Raw genomic sequence first — 22,752 nt, 5'->3', positions numbered from 1 at the left:
GGGGGGGGGGGGGGGGGGGGGGGTTGGAGAGGGAAACAATGTGGCTTCCCCCTCTGCAGAGCCAGGCTCTGCCCAGCAGAGCAGACAGGAATGAATATGGGGCTTCAGTTTGGTGGATCCTGGCTTGGCAGAGCGGGTAAGCTACCATGTTCTTTTCTCCACTCTCCTGCCCATTCTGCCAGCTGGACCCCAGCTCCTTAGAGGGGGAAGCCACCATGCTCTTTTCCCTCTCTCCTGCTGCTCTGCTGGCTGGACCCCAACTCTGCAGAGGGGAAATCCATTGTGATCTTTTTCCCCAGTCCTGCCTCTTCTGCTGGCTAGACAGCTCAGAGGGGCTGTGCAGTCTGGCTGGGGCCAGCTAGGCACTGGGCTAGAGCAGGGGGCATGAGCCGACTTCTAGCCCACCTCCCTGCAAGGAGCGGTTAGCAAGAAGCTGCATAGCATCCTGGTATGCTGGAGAACAGTGGCCTAAATTGAGTCTGGAGGCAATTTGGTACTGAAGTTCTATAAATCAGTCTAATCTAAACTGATTAAATCTGATACTACATGTACCTGGTCTATCCTAAACTAGTTTCCAGCATTTTGAAGCTGGTCTACATTCACTGATACCTTACATAGCAAAGCTTAATAAATTAAGATTTTAGCAGAATAGGCTTGAGAAGAAGGAGAAATACTGCTGCTATATTATTTTGTTAAGCACTGATGCTGTTTTAGATACAATAGAAGATAGTAAATCAAGAAAGCTGCTGTACCAAGCAGCTTACAACTCAAGAGATAGGTCTAAAATAGTTTTCTTCACACAATATGATTTCTAGTTCTGAGATGATACTTTAGAATGCTATTATTTTATGCTTTCTTAAAACCAAATAAAATATTACTGCTCTATTATACAAGTCCTAGTTAGCTTGTTTGCTATAGCATATGATGAGGTCCTATCTCTGGACACACTTGTTGCCTAAGGAAAGTGGTATATGAATGTTTGAATTAAGTGTGCATATGCCTACTGATATGCATGATTATTTCTTTCAAGGAGTATCCAGGTTGCATTGTTATTTGATTATTTATTTTACATTCATTTAAAAAATCATATTTCTATTTTATCATACACCTAAAACACATCAAAAGTTACGTTTCCTAAAAGGCTTTGTTATTGTACTGTTATTCACATCTCATGTAAATACAACTGTAAGCTCACCATGTTATCTTCAAACTGAATTCTGAAAAGACTGACATGTCATGGTGCACCTTTGTCATTTAATTAATTTACTGTTCCTCTTTGATATAATGTGATATAAAATTAAATTATGCTGCTTAAGCAAAAAGTGTAACTATTATTATAGTTCCTTCTTTAATTTTTATATCATGTTCAGCTGATGACTAACTGTCTCCTTCCTGCTGCAAAACACAATACCAAAATATCTCTCTGCCATTGATGGTCTGAATTTTTAAGTTGTTTTTTTTTTAACTGCTTTTGGTATAAATGTTAAAACCAGAGATCTTGAAACAGTAGACGTTATTCTACTGATATAATTTAAAACATCCTACTACTCCTAAAAATGCACTTTTCTAACAGCTCATTTCTGTAATGGACAGCTAATTTCATGAATTGGTAAAAAGGAATACAAATTTAATCTATCTCTAATGATGCAAGCTTGTGTTTCTTAAAGTTTACTCCAATGCTTATACATGACCTTAGTGGATTTTCTGTAATTACAGGTTGATCTGATAAATGAATATGTAAACTATATAAAGTTTCCTAACAGTTTCCATTAAAGACTTGGCTTTAGTTGTTTTTCCAAGCTTTAATTTTCACATCTATCACAAACCTCTCTGCAGAGCTGACTTTCCCCTCCTGCTTGTCCTAAGGAACAGACCAAGGTTTGCCCTGCAGTAACTCCTTATCCCTGCAAACCTCAGCTCCACTGCCCTATAGCTCACAAATTCAGCAGGTACCAGACATCATAGCTGACTACCCTGTTAGCTCCAGGTTGTCTTCCTCTGGATTGTGAAATAAATTTTAGGTCCCCCTTTCTGTAAAATGGCCTAGCCCAGAATATCCTTTGCTCAGAAACTAGGTTTTACTACAGGCAATCAGTAAGAACACAAATGAGAAAAGAATTTATTGTATAGAAGAAAAGAATTAGAGGTGTGTGAAGTGGGTAGTATTCAATTCAGATTTGGATTCAGCCCAAATTAGGGACAGTGATTTGATTTGTTGATTCAGATCACTGTCTCCGTTTCAATTCAGCCAAATCTGAATCTGAAGATTGGATGTAGATTCTGTGGAAATAAGTTTAACCAGGCCTCTTACTTGACTAAGAGGAGAGACAAAGAGAGAGAAAGAGAAGAGAAAAAGATGCTGATGCCATGTGTTTTAAAATGTTCTAAGATAAGAAAAAACTTTCATGCCTTGTTTTGTCTTGATATATTAAGCTCTGTGTGCAGATTTTAACCTCCTCCTCTCCTCCGAACCGGAAGCTGATAACTGTTCCCAAAACACAGTGTTTTTTTCTAAATAAGTAAACTGCTTACCTGTGACAAACAAATGATCAACATCTTTCTGTTTCTCTCAAGGTTGCTTTGTCTGAACCCTGCATCTTTTCTCACTGTCTAAAGTATAAATACGCTTGTAAACTTGCAGAGGTCAGAGTTCCTTTGAGAACCCTCCTTGTGATCACTTGTATAGCTTTAAATAAACCTAGATGGCTCTGCCAATTCTAATACAACCACAATGCAAAGTTTGATTTCTTCCACAATTCAGAGAATCAGCAATTCGGCCATAGACACAGCTCTACATGTGTTTTTCACATACCTCGAGGTACCAGGCATGGCTTGTGAATGCTGCGATGCAGGGGCAAATGGAGTGTTCCACAGGAGCATGGCGGGGGGCGGCCCTGAATTCTTGAAAGTACTTCCTGTCCATGTCTGGGCTCATTGGGGAGTGCGCTGGTTGGCCTCCCTGCACCCTTCCAGCTGAGCAATTAGCCATGGAGGGACTCCGGGTGCCCCCCCCCCAGATGCAGGAGGCACCAGTTGCTGAGCCGGGGGGGCACAGGGAAGCCCCCCAGTGCACTCCCCAGTGGACCTGGAAGTGCTTCTGGTCCACTTCCGGGTCTGCTGCTGAGCAAGCTGGGCAGCCCTCTGTGCTGCTGTGAGATGCTCCATCCACCCCAGCATCTGATCATTCACGAGCCACCTGCTATCTAGAGTTATGTAGAAAAAACATTTAAAGCTGTGTCTATGTTCAATTCGACGAACCTTTCCGAATGTCTCTAAAGTGACTTGGAGGGTTCCAATTTGATTTGGAGAAATTCAAGGGTCTCCTGATTTGATTCAGAGATTCGGCAGCTGAATCAGGCCAAATCTCTGCTTAATCGAATCAGGGACCAAAGCTTCACACAGCTCTAAAAAGAATCATACAAGAGAAGCTGGCTGTAAGTTTGAAGACTGAGCCAAAAGACAAGTAAAATTTCTTACCCTCTTATTTGGCTACCACTAGCCCCTTGAAAAAGTGTTTTCAGAGATCAGCTTTCCTGATGATTCTGCTAACTGAGGACTGGACAACTCCAAAGTCTGAGAAAATCCAAAGACCCTGACCATCTGATATACAGCCCTTAAAACACCTCCAAGTGAACTCCCTGCCCCCACATCAGCATTGTCCCAATTTCTCATGAGTCCCAGATCTTCCCTGGATCATTTGACATTCTATTAGCTGATGGGCCATTCACTGAAGTGTCTTTCTGATTATGCAGTTGGTTTTCCCATTACAAGCAGAAAATAACTGGGGTGCCTATCCCATCAGTGCCCTCTTCTGTCTGGGTTGGGAGTGCTAGTTGTTCTTGCCCTAGTAACACCATGGCAAAAGATACTTAGCAGCTTTGCCTACTCACTTTTCTGTACATATGGTTCCATCAATTCCCTTGACTAAACAACGTCTAAAATCATAAAGATATATACAAATAGCATAACATACTCTATACAATGATAAAAGTGTCATAAATGAATAGAGCATAACACAGGCTTTCCAACAAATTCACATAGGACATATCAGTGAAATAAATGTGAATAAATCTTTATGAAAACCCACTCCAAAACATAATGGGGCTTTAAAGGAGGATTTTTTTTTAAGTTTCCATCATTCCATTAGATCTAGGTGTCAGGGTGTATTATTAGAATGAGGTGTATTATTTTACAAATATTATATAAACTAATAAATAAACAGTTAGAAATTATTTTGTCTTTTTTTTTTTACCTTGAGAAGCTTGAGCACCTCCATGCTGTTTAAAAATAAGTGCTTTTCAAGGATCTCACCTTGAAAATAATTAGGGAGAAACCCTGGTGTTAGCAAACTTCTTTTGCAGGCCTTTTGAATATTCACCCAGACTTGGATACATTATAAACCTGGTAACATGATCCTTTGCAAATTGTAAGCAACAGTCTGACAGAGGCTGTCACCAACACTGCCCGAACTTTTATTTATGTGGAACCTGTCTCACTCCCACAAAACTCTGAACAAACCTCAGTAATCATAGATACCCCACTAAGTGAATTCTAGGCCAGCACTGAACAAGACTTTTCTGGCAATTGCTGATGAGCTTGAAGCCCCTTGAAAGGAGAGTTCGTGCAAGAAAAAGTAATGAGCCTGTGAATTTTAGTTTCATCTGTAATGTAATTGCAGTTGGGTCCAGTGTGCAAGCTATAGTTCTTTTGTTCATGTTCTCTGGTTCTTGGTGGTTTCTTGTGAGTAAGATGATGAAGATGACTCCTGTAGTAGCTCTCTATCATGTGGCAACTTGTCCTGTACAATGCCAATTATGTACAAATAAATTGGTACCAAACAGAAGAAAGGAAGCAGTAGTATTGAGCCCAGACCTATCAAAAGTCAGAAGACTTTTGCTGGAAAAAACAAGGGATAAACTGTGCCATAAACTGATGGACAAAGAATAACTTGGGCAGCACACCTTGGCCACTGGCAGTCCTGTCAGGAGTTATCTACAGGTGAAAAGGCAAAATTGAGATATATCAGGGAAAGACACTTGAGACATTTAAAATGTCAACTGCTGACAGCCTTGGAGACTTTAGTAAGGCAAATATATTTGGAAGGTATAGCTATGGGAATATAGGTTGTACATCCACTTGGCCTATTCATCAAACAGAAGGTGTGAGATTAGTCACAAGAAAGTTGGGAGTGCTTAGACACGACATTGGATAAAGTCTGCTTTTGAAGGAAGTCAGCTGAAATGATGCACAAGCTGGTGGCAGGTTGAAAGTTTTAAATTTTGGAATGATCAGATAGAGTGGAGAAGCATGCCTGTGCTATTGGGACTGTCAGAGGGCTGTTTCTGTACCAAAGTCTGATAGAACGAATGGACAACTGAGTATAGCTCCAGCCTATATGCTAACTGAATCCAGAGATGCCATGTGGTTTGCTGAAGGTATGTGTCACCAGGTGGTCAGGGAGATGCAGAAACTAGGTGATCTGGAGGAAGTCTCCTCCCTGGAAAAGAACAAGAGGGTATGCATTGGTCACTGGAACTCTTGGGTTTTGGTGGGTGCTACCCCAGTCAGAGAGATGGTCAGTGAGTTTCCCACTTCTGCTATGAGAACTTCTCCAGCAGAAGAAATTCTGAGCCAACCCTGGAAGCTGCCACAGCCACAGATGTTCACTCTACCATATCAATTTTCTTCCTGGGATGTGACCACCAGGAAGGGAGGGAGGGAGTCAGTCTCCAGCACATTACGATGCCAACAGGCCCTGAGCCACATCGTGGCCTCATTAGGCATTGCTTCAAAAAGAAGATCCAATGCTGCTTGTGGCAGGCTGCTACTTTGTGTTCATTACTAATCCTGAGGAATTAATAGGCAAAATCTATGATGAGAATCCCAAATTATCTCCCTTGATATGAGGAAAAATCAAAGCTGCTGGAAGTATCAGCTTTCACACATCAGAAAGAATTGATCTGTATTAAAAATTATTTCCACAGTGTATGTGCAAGTGTAAATATAGTTATTCATGGCTCATTTTACTGTAAATAAATAAATAAATACAGATCAAATACTTTAGGAAACAATTTAATTTTTGTTCTTTCAGTTCTTAACTGAGCAGATGGTCTTGTTTTCCCAATTGAATAAGCAATTGACCAGATAATTTTGACAGGGTAATATACTGTGTTTCTCAAATATAACATTCAGGAGTTAGTCACTCAGTATTTCAGATACTATTTATAACAGTACGGATGGCTGAATGGATGCCTTTCTTAATGAAGTGGCCTTAGCTTTTTTCTCTCACTTTTGTGGGGAATAGTTTGGAGGTGGGAATCAGGAGAAGTATATAAATTCATATTTAGAAATAGCTGTAATTTGGGGGCAGAAAAGAAAAGCATTCTATGTCATATATATATATATTGAGAAATCAAATGAAAATATCTAAATTCCAGTTAATGAAACTAAACTTAGTCTAATTTTCTGTCTCATTTAACCACTTACAAATCTAATGCTAGAGTAAACAGATTCTTACTAAATTACCACTTTACTGCTGCTTCTCAATGATTCACAGTTCTCAATGTGTCCTTCATGTATTCATTTGCAGTGTTACTTCAGAAAGTCCTGAGTTCATATATGCAAGTTTTCATGCTTTAAGAAATTTCCATTGCTCTGAGAACTTTATCTCACATCAACATGAGATGCTGACTGCACAGTTGTCACTGTGCAGTCATTAAGTACTCGTATAAACAAGTACTAAATGACTGTGCAGTAGACTTACTGCACTGTCACACTGAGGAATGGCTTTTTCATGATGCTGACTGCACAGTAGTTCGTGACTACTGTGCAGTAGCGTCACATCACACTTACTGCCATGCAACGCTTCTGTGCAGTAGTCATGGGCTACTGTGCAGCCAGTGTCTCATGTAGACACGGCCGGATGTCTACATAAGACATTTACTGCAGAGTTGTCTAATTAGCTCTGCAGTAAAGTCTCTGTATCTACATGTGTGGTCCTATTAGGCTGCAGGAAACTAATAAACTTGGCAGCAGGGTACTACTTGTAAATACAAGGATTATCCTGCTGCAGAGTTTTTTACTCAACAACAGTGCACATGTGGATAATGATGTGGCTGGCTGGGGCACAAGGATACTTCAGTGCAGGGGCCACCTGATGGCTAGCTTCCCATTAGAGCACCCTCATGCCTCAGCCAGCTCCTCCGCAGCATGCTGAGTCAGGTCAGAGTGGTCCCAAGCTGGCAGCCTGACCCCTCGGGCCCCCTGATAGCCAGAGCTGCTCTGAACCAGCTCAATGTGCTGCAGTCCTGGGTGCATGTTCAAAAGGCATTCCTGGGAGCAATAAACTATGGTGCAACTAGCACTGAATTTTATGCTCCACCCTAGTTGCATGTGTAGATGTGCCCACAAAGTACAAATATAAAAAATTAACCCCTTTCAAAAAATCCTTTTATGGAATCTATCCCCTCTCAGTTGTAAATGTTTTCTGACATATTACTTAATCTTCCAGGAGTATAATTCCCAAGTCATTAAGATAAGTCAAAGGAGGAGGACATTCACAAATTTTGTGTCAGTCACAATGCTGCTTTGTCATCAATATAATTGTGGGGAATGAAAAGAAAGGGATACAATAGAAAGGGGACCGATGGCATCAAGATAGGTTTGGGTCTAAACCAAAACACAGAGTATTGTGGAAAGCTGTGACACATCTTGTATTCTGACAAAGACAGTTATACTTTCTGTTGATCAAGGGACATAACTGTATCATACTACAACATATTATATAGATTGCAGGCTACAGCACTACACGGAAACTCTTTAGATATACTAAAACAGTATAAAAGAACTTGCCTGACACTGGCATAGTGGAGGGAGTCATAGGACAGATCACTAGACTCAATCACACTAAATCAACATGACTCCCAACATGAAGCAACTACTGTTATTCCACTCCTGAAACACCATATCTGCAATTCTGTCACAGAAACCCAGTTCTGACCCTGCGGGTCCTTTTGCTGACATATGGCCTAGGGATAGACATTCAAAAAGCCGGAGCCTGAAGCTGGAGGTTAGTTTAACCTGCAAAGATTGAACTGATTTGCAAGTGCACAGACATTCATGTTTAATTCTGGAAATGCAGGCACATGCCTGTAGTGGCTCAGGCTAGAAGCTGGGGCGCACTAGAGCAGCCCTCCCTTCCCTTTGCAGCAGCCACAAGGCTGGAAGGACCTGGGGTGTGAGGCCAGGCCCCCTCAGGGGTTAAGTATAATTGTTAAGGGGTTTAAACCCCTACCCTGGGCTGCAGGGATCATAGCTGGGATGTGCCTAGAGAGGTAGAGGGGAAGCAGCCCTTACCAGGCTTGTCCCTGAGGCCAGGGACAAGCTGGGGCAGTACCTCAGGCAAAAGGGAACAGGGAGGGGGATTAAACTCACCCCCTCTCTGAGTGGGCATGGGACCCCAGTTGGGGTCTGCCCAGCTTTCTCCCCTGCTCTTGCTTGGGTGACAGGGGGCCTGGACAGAGCTGGCTGGTATGGCTCTACTATCCACCCAGGGTTGGGGCTGGGGCTGGGGCTGGGGCTGCAGCTGGGGATGTGGGGCTGAGCCCAGCCAGCCTGCTGGTGCTGCTGAGGGTGGAGGCAGAGAGGCAGCTTGGGCTGGGACTGTGGGGGCTGCAGTCAGATTGTTCCTGGATCCCCATGTCCAAGCCATGTGGGGCTGTCATGGAGACCCAGCTGGATGGAAAGGGCCCTGCAGCACCAGTATGGGGCAGGGTAGGGCCCTTCCCAGCCCACTGCCAGCTGTGTTACAGCCCAGTTGGCAGCACAGGTGGGGGCTCGCTGGGGAGCAGGCTTCCCAGGCCAGCTTGGAGGTACCAACAAGCCGCAATCCTGGTAGGTGCCACCATGTCCCCCGTCCTGTGCAGCACCCAGGGCCACAGATGCACAACCAGGTGTGGGCTGGCCAGGACCACGGGGGGCTGTTCTGCTCTCCTCACCTCCAGCTGCTGTGGCCACACAGTGCCATTCTGGGTGGGGGAAGCTTCAGCCCCGTAGCTTCTGCCCAACATGGGGAGCTCTGGCTCCAGCTCCTGGATGCCTTGGAAGGCAGAAGGCATCCGGGTGGAAGGCATCTGGAGGCTGCAGCCAGAGCTCCACGTGCTGGGCCGAAACCACCAAGTCCAGCAGGGCTGCTTTTCTCCCCTCACCTCCAGCTGCGGCTCCTGCTTCTGTCACACCACACAGCACTGCTTGGGGCAGGGGGAGCTTCCTTCAGCCTGGCGGCTTCAACTGCAGTGCGACCGAAGCAAGAGCATTTTTTTTCTAGATTCTTATTAGGAAAAAAAAAAAGGAGAGATGAAGATTTGTTCAAATGGCAACACAGTCAAACCAAAATCACAGAGTTCCAATTACAATAAAGTATCAATCAGACACACAAAATATATGAAAAGACAAACATAAATATTATTACACAAAGCACCAAACCAAACTGAACACATTTGACCTTTCCCCCCATGGATATCCAGAGCAATCATATAAAATAAATCAGTTAATTCCATTCTTTTCCTGAAAGAAAAGGAAATCCTGAAGTCATATAAGTACTGCCCTGGATGTAACCCTAGAAAAAAAGCATTACAGAAAGCCTATCATAGAGGTTTAAGTATAATTTTCCTGCAAGAAATCAGTAACAGCTTATTAAGTCTATTTAGACTGAAGCCAGTAAAAGGTAAGTATGATAGATGGAGGGGAAAGAAACACTTTTGGAATGGGCCTTACCTTGTGCTAATCAGGAGACATGGCAGAGAGCTATAAGGAAATACAGCCTGCATTGCTGTATACTGTATTTATGGAGCTGAATATTTGAATTTACTGTTTTTATACCTACCTAGAAAAACATAAGAAAATACATCTGTCCAACTACAACCAAACCATAACTGCCACAATAAAATAGTAGCTGGAGATGTTAATTCCATACTCAAACCTGAATATTTTCAACTAATCTATGTTCTGTTCCTGGCCATGCCCAAGTACTTACTTTATCAGGTTACAGATATCTTCATATTATAGAAATGCATACCAATTAGTTATGCTATTCATGCTCAACAATATCAAGGAAATGATAGGCTTAAAGAAAAAATAAAAGCTTATAGAAGAAATACTAGTAGTTTACATGTTATATTTCATTAACTCAAAGATTATGAAAAACATAGAACTAATCCTGAAAAGATATACATGTTTTTAATTACATGCACCATATTTTGTAAGACTACTCAATGTATAAAGTTAAGGGTGTGCATATGTCTTTATAGGATCATACCTGGATATGCCTCTACAAAGTATATTTTTCTATTTTTGAATGCATTTCTTGGCATTCTGCATTTCTAATTCTCACAAGTATTCAGATTGCAGAATTATCATGATAAACACACGTACATTTTAAAATGCAACATAACTAACCATGTACATAATAAGAATCAAATTGTGAAATTCTTATTCACTTTTTGATTAATTTTACTCAAGCAAACTTACACTGGACTGATTGAAATGGTAAGAAAAATTCTAAAATTGAGAATAAAAGAAGCAGTAAGGTCAAGCAGAGAGATCATGAAATATTGGATAGTCTGCATTCTATTTGTCCTACTATTCATGAACTGTTGTATGAACTTTGGCAAGTGACTTAATCTCCGCCTTAGTTTATACAACTGTAAAATGGAATAGCGATACTTCATTTGAAAAGCACTTTCAGGTCTATAAATGAAAAATGCTGAGAGAGGCAACTATAATTGTTTTAAAAGATGGAAAACAAATATTTGGGATCATGATATGCCTCTGTCATTCTCAAAACTTTGTATGCCTCAAATAATTCTTAATATATACAAATATACTAAAAGAATTGTTGCTTACCTTGGTATGATAGCTTAAATCCTTGTCTGTTTTCTGAGTGATCACTATAAAAATGGATGAGTGTTTCATGAGTTGTACTTAGCAAAGATGGTGGAAGTTCTATTCCACTAAACTGGCCAATCTTTGAACTGGTGTGGTAAGGCCCATTCTGAATTTCAAGGAAATCATGATTTGCTTCAGTAGAGAAGTTTAGAAACTGAATATGTGCACCTGTGCAGGAAATGTGTGGGAAATAAACCAAAATTACAAAAAGAAATTTCAATACAAAAATTATATCATCCTAAAATATATGCATTCAGGAAAGAGACAGTATATATCATTATAGAATCATAGGAAAGTAGGGCCAGAGGGGGTCTCACAAATTTATCTAATCCAGGCCCCTGGGTCAAGCCAGGATCATCCCTAAGCCATCCCAGCCAACTGTCTGTTCAACCTGCTCTTGAAAATTTCCAAGAATGGAGATTCCACAGCTTCTTGAAGTATCTTATTCCAATGCCTGACCACCCTCATAGTCAGACAGTTCTTCCTAATCTCCAATTTAAATCTCTCCTGCTGTAGCCTGAGGCCATTGTTGCTAGTTGTGTCCCCTATAGCCAAGGAAAAGAGCCCATTTCCATCTTCTTTATAAATGACCTTCAGGTATTTGAAGACTTATCAAATCCCACCTCAGTCTTCTCTTCTCCAGACTAAATAACCCCAGTCCTTTCAGACTTTCCTCATATATTTATGCATGTATGAACATAAAATACTATTTTGATATACTATATGGTATATTGTGGCCAACGTTTTCAAACGTGGATCCCTAAATTTGGGAATTTAGAGGTAAATCCACAAATACACTGCAATAGCTAACTCCTTGGTACTTATTTGCCTACTAGAATGCATGACCTCAGGCTTCCTATACCTAGAAAAGAGATTATTGAGCTTCCTAAATTAACCATAAGATTATGATTTGTACCAAGGAATTAAAACCTGTTCTCCCACATCTCAAAAGAATGCCCAAACCACTGCAGTACAGAATATAGTGACTCATTCCCCTCCTTCCTATACTTCTTTTTCTCCCTTTCCAGTCCAAAGAATATTTAATTATTTATATAGAGTGAAATACATCTGCAAGGTGAGATTAAAAGAGGCTCATGCAACACTACTTAATACCCTAGTGGTTAGGGCACTTGCAGTTGGAAGTGAGAGAGTAAATCAGAAGTCCCACTCCAAATCATGTGAAATGGGGATCTGAAATCAGGTCTCCCACCTCCCTGATATGTACTATAATCAGAGGCATATTCTGTAAAATAGAACTGGAATGGACACACGCACAAATACAGAACCAGGTAAAGCTTTGTCTTTTGCAATAAGCCTGAATTTGTTGTATTGATCTGGGCATGCTTACCAGATCAAATAAAGAAATGCCTATTTTAAAAATCTGGTATTTACATGACAGCTAGCACAACAACCTTGGCACATCCCAGCTATGGTCCCTATAGCCCATGGTGAGGGGGTATAACCATCATTATCATGATGCTCAGCTTAAAAGAGTAGAAGATTGATTCAAATGGTTTATTATGCATACATTTTAAATGATCCTACAGACTTGTTAATATCATCTCATTGTGATAGCATATACCTGCACAGCAAAAGAATAGATCACTATATTCTGGGAAATGCTTAGGCCCAGGCTTGTCCTGAGCTTTTCCCAGTCAACCTGAAGTGCTTGCACTGCAATAAATAATGGTTTGAGGCCTTACCTTTACAAAGCAGATAGCAGAATAACGGTGGGAAATTAAAATGAATCTTTATTCAGGAAAAGATGTAATTGCAAGCCTCTTTGTTTAAATGAGTGGGATTCGGATCTTACTCTGAATTCGTCGATGAGAGCTAGCTCTTTTCTCGTGCATGATACTACATTTCTACCTGATTAATACCAGATCCTTCAAGTAACTTGCAGTATGCATTTGTGTGCACACACGTGTGTAAACTTATTTTGGAAATAATTTACATATATATTTAATAACCCAATATGTTTGTTCTGATAATAAAGAAACCCCAAGCATCCTGAACGTAGATGCTCTCAGTGAGTGCATCTACACATGCGATTAAGATGACATGATAAATTCTGATAAATGGTGTAGTCTGTGCCAAAGTCAGCTGCTTCCAGGCACAGCATCTGCACGTGCACCTGGGCCTGAAGCAATTTGATCCAGGCTGGAGCAGCCCTGGTTTGGCAACAGTCCCAGTGTCTGGGGGGCTGCAGTGAGAAGTGGAGGAGCTGACAGAAGCACAAGAGTGCTAATGTGTGGGGCTAGGTAGCAGGCATGCCTCATGCCCCAGCCAGCCTCTGTCACCATCTATACATGCGTTTCAGTATACATTATTACCCTGCTGTAGAATAGTACTGTCTCCAGCCGTACTATCTTTCAGTGGAGTTAATTAATTTACTGTGCCCCAATACTGGTGCATGTATAGATGGTGATTCTTTACTGCAGAGCTAATCAGTCAACTCTGCAGTAAAGCACATGTGTAGATGCAACCAGTGATATGAAAAAATAGATCATACTATGATAATTAAGTGTTCAAAGTTCTGCTAGTCTCTCTTTTTCAGGCTTTTTATCATATAAATTATTTATGGAACAATCCTTGAGATTAAGCTCTGATATAAAGGATTTAAACCTGGTTATCAATTACTTTAGCTAGGTCTTGGGGGACAGGAAAAAATCGTGATTATTTTTTAATGGTCAGTTTGGGTAAGTATTTCTAAAAATTATTAGTTAAACTATAAAAAATCACATTAAAAAAAGTTTATGAAGGAACCAGAATGAATATGGTTACTGAGCTAACTTTCCATTGAGTTACTCTTTCCTGGATAAACATTTTTACTCTAGATTAAAATGTCCTGTGACTTTTCTCACCTAGTTGCTCCTTATAGTTTTTGGAAAATACTGCAACATATCTTGCTACAGTAAAAACAGAAGGATAATAAGAGTCCTTCTTTGACCCACCTGCTTACATTATTATCTTGGTAACAATTACAACAACTTTGATAACTGAAGACATAGGGACAATATTAGTTATTCACCAGGAATAGTCAAATAAGGTATGTTAGGCACAGCACAACATTCTACACAGATACTAATTTCACCTGGTCATGAAGGCTAGGGACAGACATTCAAAAAGCTGGAGCCTGAATTGATTCAATCTTTGCAGGTTAGTCTAACCTGCAGAGAGTGAACTGGTTTGTGACATGCTTGAATTTACTCAGGCTAGGAGCTGGGAGTGCTACAGTGTGCCCTCAGCTGCAGGGAAGCTGTGCTGAGGGGGTGTGGCCAGCCCAGGGAGAGGTTTAATTCCCCACTCCCTGTTCCACCAGCAGGAACCCAAGCCAGGTCTGCCAGTTGCTCCCCACTCCTGCTGCAGCAGAGTGTACCATGGCCCCTGAGGCAAAGGGGGATGGGAGGGGGGTTAGTCTTCCTTCCACCCATACTGACAACCAGGTCTACCCTCCCCCAGTTGCCACCATGCTTGCTCCCTGCAGCAGAGTACATCCCTGCTGTCCCCTCCATGGGAGGACAGAGGGAAGGAGAATAACCCAGTCTCTGCCCGCACCAAGGGGCCCTATGGGCTGGCTGTGCCTCTGCCAGGCCACTGCAGTAGGAGGGGGCAGACAGCAGCTCACTATAATGTCTGGCAACATGAGCCCCTTCCTAGTGGGGGGGCCCGCTGCAGGGTGGGCAGAGCTGCGGCGGGCTGTGTACAGCAACACTGAGGGGTGGCAGAGCCCACAGCGCTGCCGCCATGGTCACTTTCCTCGCACTGCGGGGAGCCCCCCCTCCCCACACCAGGAAGGGGCTCCTGCCCTCACCGCTCCAGCAGCTGGGCAGGGGCATGGCCACACAGATCTGGCCTGTGGAGGGGCTTTATCTGGCCCCCAGCAGGTCCCTCAGTCCCACCAGGCTGAGGTGCCACTCCCTGAGCTGCTCCACAATGGAACTTCCTTTCTTGGCAGCCCAGCCACAGAAGCTCCTTGCAGCTTGGAAGCATCATGCCCTGCTGTGGCTCCAGGCTCCCCATTCTGAGATAGCAATGGTGGCAAGGAAGAAACAGATGCTCAGCATGGAGGGAAAAGCCCCTCCTCATCCCACTGCAGGTGCTTCCAGTTGCAGCCACCCAGAGCCGGCATGGGCTGCCCTGTGTCTCTGCCATGTCACCACCACCTCTGGGCTGCACCACATGGAAGTGGTCAGAGCAGACACAGTCCAGCTCCAGGTGGCTGCAGCAGACACCGGCAGTGAGAGAGGGAGGGGTCACTTTTCCTCTGCACTGGGTCCAAGCTCCCTCATCTGGGCTGAGCAGCAGTGATGGGGAAGAAACGGCTGCTCAGTGCAGGGCAAAAGAGGCCCCTCCCCCTCCTACTGCCAGCATCTGCTGCAGCCACTCAGAGCTGGCACCAGGATTCCCTGTGTCTGCTCTACTGACACTGCTGCCCCATGGGGCAGCCCAGAGGCAGTGGTGATGCAGCAGAGATGCAGTGCAGCCCGGTGCTGGCTCCAGGTGGCTGCACCTGGAAGCACTGGCAGTGGGACGGAGAGGGGATTTTCTACCCATGTCATTTCTCCCCTGCCACTGCTTGACAGCCTGGATGGGGGAGCCTGGAGCTGGCATGGGGCTTGCAGGGTTAGGGTTGTGTGCACTAGTTCCCACTTGTAGCCTGGGCCATTGGCAGCAGCAAAGGAGGTGCTGTGGCTGGGCTGCCAAGAAAGGCAGTCCCACTGTGAAGCAGCCCCAGACTTGCTGCATGCCCAGGGAGTGGCACCTCAGCCCAGCAGGACTGAGGGACCCACTGGTGACCAGACAAAACCCCTTCACTGCCCAGATCCGCCCAGCCTGCAGCATCTGGCTGTGCCCCAGCCTGGGCACTGGAGCAGCAAGGGGGGAGGGCAGAACCAGCTGACAGTAGGGGTAGAGGGCAGATTAACCCCACTCCCTGCTCCCTCTGCCTCAGGTGCCATGGTGTCCACTGCTGCAGCAGGAGGGGGGGAAAACTGGTAGACCTGGCTCAGGTCCCTGCCAATGGCACAAGGAGCGGGGAATTAAACCCCTAGCTGGTCAGACCCCTGCCCCTGCCCATCCCTGCTTTGGCTGGGGGTGTCTGGTTTAACTTAAACCAGAAAGGGGTCTGGGACAGACAATGCATAAACCGGTTTGAGCCAAATCAGTTAAGTCTGATACTACATTTAACCAGGTTTACCTTAAACTGGTTTTGGCCATTTTGAAACTGGTTTATGTGCACTGAATCTCTGTTCCATTACAGTTTTCAACCAGTTTCTGATCACTTTAAACCAGTTTATGTGTAACGTCTGTCCCTACCTGAAATGTTGAAATAATACCTAAGAATTTAAATGATTATGCCTATAATTATTTCAGCAGATTGTAGAAGATAAGAAAGCCATTTAAAATGGGGTCAACACAGGACTTTTTGAAGATCCACTGTTAAGCATCATACTTTGGTTGTCCTGGTCATACAGTAAATATTAGTTTAACACTAAAACAAGACAAGAGCTTCACCCATAAGGAAGCAAAGGATCTAAAAAGTAAAGTCAAAGGGAAAATAATAACTCAAATGGAGCAGTCTTAAATTAAAGAGAGTAACCATAGTGGAATTTGTTTTACTTTAAAAGAAAAAAGAGAGGAATTAAGTAGATATACATTTAAATTAATAGTTATTGACTCTCTGCTTCCTTCATATCTCTTTAACTCTAATATTAAGGTCATTTCTATTCTATTTCTTTATTGCTTCACTAGAGGTGGCCTGGTCCATTTACGACTGTTAGTTTAAATTAGTGCACGTGCGCACGCGCACACACACACACACACACACACACACACACACGCGCACACACACACACACAAATTAGGGCTGCATGAAGCTTCAGTCACTGATTCAATTTGGTAGAAATTCAGCCCAATTTGGTGGCCAAATCTCTGAATCTGAATCAAATCAGGAGACCCTTTAATCTTTCCAAATCAAATCATAGCCCTCCAAATCGATTTATAGAGATTCGGAAAGATTCGATGATTCGGACATAGACACAGCTTTAAACATTTCTTCTACATACCTTAAGGTACCAGGTGGCTCGCAAATGCTGAGATGGTGGGGCGGATGTAGCGTCCCACAGGAGCACTGGGTGGGTGGTCCCCAGCACACTCAGCAGCAGACCTGGAAGTGGACCAGAAGCACTTCTGGTCTACTTCTGGGTCCACTGAGGAGCACACAGGGGGACCTGCCCCCTGTGCCACTCTGGCTCACTGACTGGTACCCTCCTGGGTCTGGGGGGCCACCAGGGTCCCTCCATGGCAGATAACAGAGCTGGGGGGGGGCATGGCCCCCATCCATGTGCTATGCAGTGGACCTGGAAGTGGACCGGAAGTACTTCTGGTTCATTTCCAGGTTCATAGCCGAGCACATGGGGGGGGGAGGGGTGCATTCCTGTGGGTTGCTCCATCTTCCCCACCATCGCAGTGTTTATGAGCGGTGTCTGGTACATCAAAGTATGTAGAAAAAACATTTAAAGTTGTGACTATGGCCGAATCACTGATTCTCCAAATCAGCATCAAATCTTCAGATTTAGATTCGACCAAATCGAATCAGGACAGTGATCCGAATCAACCAATTGAATCACTGTCCCCAGTTTGGACCAAATCTGAATATATATATAATGGAATATACAAACACACACATAAATATATATAAATCTTAACAAAATTTTATCAAAGCTAGTAAAGGAGGCCATCAGAATGTTTATACCAGTGAAAGCTTTATGTTAGTGTTTTTGTATGTGTAAATTCAATTTAGGAATACAAACTAACAATAAGTATAATTACCTACAAGAGCTATCAAGTTGTTGAAATTCAGCAAATAATTTCGTTTCAGCAAACAATTGACAGCCTTTAAAATCCATTGTATGTTTGGTTATTATATGCAATATATAATACATTGCAACTGACTTATGCTTAAGTCTGCTTTAAAATTAAAGTTGGAAATATCTGATTCTAAACAGACAACATAGTCTGACAAATGAAAGAAAAAAATCCTTTCTGGTTATTTTCTCTCAACATCATCCATCCCCTTTTTAATAACAGTTTTTTGTATTTCCCAAGGCTTACAACTGTGTTTTCATTGAAACAATACCATTTTAGAAAGCTGTCATGTGAAATAGATACTCTAGAGAAAAGATAGTTGAAACTTCTCAGTAAAAGCTCCTAAAAGTAAATGCCACTTACAGCAGGTGCTGAAATACAGGGGAACATATTTTTGTATTCATTAGGTCAACAGTATAGGGTATTGAGGTTAAGAGTTGTCATTTAAAATAATTTCACTGGAAGATTCATTCCAACATGCTAGTAATGTTTCCTATGTTCTGAGAAATTAAAATAAAGCCGGTTTGACAAAACAGCATCTTCTTAAACTGTACTAACTTAACATAACAACATTCCAGTGATTTGCAAATGTATTGAGTGAACATGTGATAAGAACATAACTCTTTTTCTAACTGGTCTTCTTTTTAATCTTCGCTAAGTTAGTCATACAAAAAAAATTTCTTTACTATAGTGAAGGGCCCAGTATTCCCCCCATCCCTTCCCCCCGCTCCCCCGCCTCTGATGTCAGCAGGACTATTTATGTATGATTTTACCAAATGGGGGTGGGTAATGCATACATTTGATTATTGTTGTTACCATCTCTTTCTTAGTCATTACTTGTTTATCTTGTGTTTTACATTACAAGTTCTTCAGGAATTTTCTGTATGTTTGTCAAAAGAGTCAGACTGAAATCTAACCTGTACCATGCAATACATGGCATTTTCAACTCTATACAGACTGCTTGTATAAAAATAATGCTACCATCCCCTATGTAAACAGTGAAAAAGAAAACAGACATCAACATGTTATCCTAAAAAGCTTCAAGAGCATGATGCTAGGAAAATATGTATCAGCTGTCAATTTGATCCTAATTTTGTTTTTTGAATAACTTTGAATTCAGAACTTTGAATAATAACAACAGGGTATTTAATGGCAAATTGCTTAGCCTACCAACCAGTTTATTATGATATATAAGCCGTGTGTCAGGTTACATGAAACTATAATCTAAAGGCAAGCTGAAAAAGGAAAAAAAAATGACAAGTTCCTAGAAAAGGGCATCATGAATACACTAATATTTTTAATAAGTTAATTTTCTTATTTGAATACCAGCATTATATTCTCACTATGGAGTGCCATATTTTTTCACAGTAAGGATTCTCAATTGCCTTTCATTTCTCATAAAGATACATGTTAGCTCTTTTTATTCATTATTATCTATGACCATCACCCCATTCTAACTCATTTATTCTATGAGGCAGACACTTTTTTAAAGAAATATTTTAAATAGATAAAGAACTCCAAGAAGGTATAAAATGTTTGTGGTTGCTATGAGAAGGGTGAGAGACCAGTTTCTTAGGTCTTTTTTAGCCTACTTTGTGATGCCAGAGATTAAGTCTTTTTGACTACTACTTTCATACAATTTACAGGTTATTAATTACAAACACACTGTGGGGGGGGGGGAGAAGAAAAAAAGAAACAGCCCTCAAATGGGTATTAAAGTAGTCATGTGAGGGACTGAAAAAAGTCATTTTACTTTTTAAAAAGTAATCCCCAATTGAATTAGAATTTACATTTTGCATTTCATCTCATACAGCATCATGGACCATATCTAAATTGCTTTGAAATCAGTTTCTTAGATAGATTTTTACAAATAATCCCTTTGCTCTGACAAAGATTTACTTTAAATTACAAAGCATTTTCAGTTGAAAGGAAGCACATATCTATGTATGGGGTATAAGATTCGTTTTATCCTGATTTTTGTGCTTCAATGTATTTCATTTTGGAAATTACAGTATTCTTAGGTAAATTTAACATTTGTTGAACTGAACTAGTTTCACTCCAAATGTGCATTTACTTACCATATCCAATAGGCAATGAGATTTTCCATGTGCAATCTAAGTTACTAGGGTAATTACCAGGAAAACCTGGACTCAGGATCACTCCGCCCATATCTGTCAGTGTTCCACCACATTTAGCTATTAAAAAGACAATGAAAGTCAGCCTCTCTTTTAATAATAATTACTATCTTGATTATAATGAATACTTTACATTGTATATTTCCTTTCTGAAGTGCATATTGATTTCAGAAATCCAATATACAGCAGAAACAGTAAAACATATAACATAAGAGCGGGGAAAAAAAAAAGATTTTGTAATTTGAAATCAGAAAACAATATATCAGATACTGATAACTCAGAGAATCCACTGGATATGGAATTACTTCCAAAATGGTTCAAGGAGACAGAATGAAAATGCTCTGTGGTGATTAATTCAGAGTAAAACACACCTAAGATGGAAGCTATGTTGGAGAATGTCCATTTGTCCAGTACAGTGGATTGCTAGTAAGCACGAAAATAGTGGTCACACAAAGAACTCTGAACTGGATGCATGTCAGTGCTTTATTTGGTACCATGACCTGGAAGAATGATCTGGCATGAACCTGAATTAATGATTAATCAGCTGTCACAGTAAATGCAGATAACAGCCTAATTAAGAGTTGCTCAGTAGGGCTGTGCAAAATGGCACTGTTCTGTTTTGACTTGCATTTTGACATTTTGACAGAACAGCATTTCGTTTTGAATTTTGTTTTGAATCAAAACTGCTGTTCTGTTCCGTTTCCTTGAAACAGTTTTGCTGTTTTGATGTTTTACCCATAGGCTATAATGGGGAAGCTCGAAATAGCCTATTACTTTGTCATTTCTAGACAGATTTAGGTGAAACTTGCAGAAATGGTATCCCCTTCTGAGGCCATGAAGCCTGCCCGCTTTCAAGGAGATAGGCGCAAGGGTTCTGGGGCCCTGCACCTCTGGCTGCTGACAGGTAAAACTCGTGTCATGGGTATTTGTGGGACTGTCTGTCTTAGGGCACAGGGGGTTGAAAACTGTAGGCCTGCTAGGCCCTGATGTGGCCATGAAGCCTGCCAGCTGTCAAGGAGATAGGCGCAGGTGGAGTCTGGGTCCTGGGACCCTGCACCTCTAGCTGCTGACAGGCAAAACTCGTGACATGGGTGGGTGACACTGTGTGTGGGTTATGGTGCGCCCTCACTCAGCTGACACCAAGGCAGAAAGCAGGGCAGTTCAAACAATGCTGCCTTCTATGCAGTTTTTCTATCCCTCCCCCAGAGCACTGGGATTGGAAGAGACCTCAGGGATGGATGACACTCACTGGCCAGCTACATTGTAAATAATGAGAGCAATCCTTCCCCACCCCTTCCCTGCTCTTCTCCATCCTTCTCCTTACTTTAGTTTCTGTTTCGCTGCAGGCAAGCCCAGCTTGAGCTTCGAAACTCAAAATGTTTAGAAATGTTTTAAACGTGTTGACTTGTCTCATTTCGTTTTGAGGCTGTTTCAAAGCTCTCTGTTTCATTTTGATTTTGCTGTTTCAAGCTTGAAACAAGTTGAAACAGTGTCAAAACAAAACTGCCTGCAAAATTTCACAGAGCCCTATTGCTCAGGGGATACATTGTTTCATGAGTGTATTGTTTACACCATTTACAGTGACTCATAAAACCCATCCTAAACTATGAAAAATAATTTCAAAGGAAATGCTTCTGTTCACATTCTTTTTTCTTATCCATATTACAAGGAGGATAGTATGGAAGAGAATTTGCAACGCTAGATTAAATTTGTTGATTTTTTTAACATCATACTACCACAGTACTTCATACTACCACATGCCAAATATTTCAGGGACTGTAGAATGAACTATGAGAGTTATATTGGGAAACTAAGAAGGGTCTCCTAAGTAGATTACTTGTCAAATTAATTGAAGGAGGAGAAAGCTCATGAAAAGAAAATGGAAAATATCTCAAACATCACTATTTCCTATAATGATAAATGTAAAAAATATTGTCCTCTACAGAAAATATAGCTCCTTATGAGCTACTAGAAGGCAGAATATATGCATCATTCTAAATAACTATACTTAGGCAATTAAAAAAAAATCCACTGAGTCGAAAAAAAAAATGTTCAACAGACTTTTTAGTAGAAATTTAATAAAATACTAAATGGTAGGTAAAGCCTAAGATTAAAACTTCCTATATTCTTTTGTTTTTTATTTCAATTTTTTTAACATATACTATTGATTTGAATGAATTTGTCTCCTCAGTAATTAATCCTTTACCAACTTAAAACAACAGGAATTTATCAAGTGTTTGTAAGTTAACTTGTTTAGAATCATAGAATCACAGAAAATTAGGATTGGAAGGAATGTCATGAGGACTGAGGCAAATGTGACGCATGCTGTCACATTTGCCCACATTTGTTTCCAGAATTATTTTTAAATTAATGACAGCTTTTGGTGATGAGATAAATAAAATGATAGTCATACACTGATCAGGTGTCAAAAAGGAGAATATGCTTTAAGGGTGGATGTAAAAACTTCTAAAAAACCAAAACAGTTCTAAATAAACTGTGGTAGATAAAAGGGAGAAAGGAAGCACTCCACTCTCAGTGAGGAACCACATTTTGTGTCTTAACCAAAAGCCCCCTGCCAATCTTGGGCACAACAGCATATACAGAATACATGTATCCATACCAAGGCAGAGGGGAGACGGATAGTTCCAACGTCGCACTGTTCCAGGCATACAAGAAATATGAGAACGGCCCTGTGTATATAAAGTGAGAAAAGATTTAAGTAATTCATAGATTCATAGATGTTAGGGTCGGAAGGGACCTCAATAGATCATCGAGTCTGACCCCCTGCATAGGCAGGAAAGAG

At 41.6% G+C, this 22,752-nt stretch overlaps 1 protein-coding gene across 1 annotated transcript in view; it reads right to left on the bottom strand.

The window, feature by feature from the left end:
• Positions 1-22,752, bottom strand: part of LOC102386534 (CUB and sushi domain-containing protein 1) — a 796,348-nt gene that overhangs the window by 98,760 nt on the left and 674,836 nt on the right. Inside the window, exons 35-37 of the mRNA XM_006032113.1 lie at positions 22,570-22,639; positions 19,893-20,009; positions 10,903-11,112 (exon numbers count right to left, since the gene is read on the bottom strand). Of these exons, the coding sequence (XP_006032175.1) occupies positions 10,903-11,112; positions 19,893-20,009; positions 22,570-22,639 (397 nt within the window). The remainder of the gene's footprint in view (positions 1-10,902; positions 11,113-19,892; positions 20,010-22,569; positions 22,640-22,752) is intronic.

The sequence above is a fragment of the Alligator sinensis genome, unplaced genomic scaffold (assembly GCF_000455745.1).
Source record: "Alligator sinensis unplaced genomic scaffold, ASM45574v1 scaffold72_1, whole genome shotgun sequence".
Lineage (NCBI taxonomy): Eukaryota > Metazoa > Chordata > Crocodylia > Alligatoridae > Alligator > Alligator sinensis.
Note: the sequence above shows the minus strand (reverse complement) of the source record. Positions and strands in the feature narration are given on the sequence as shown.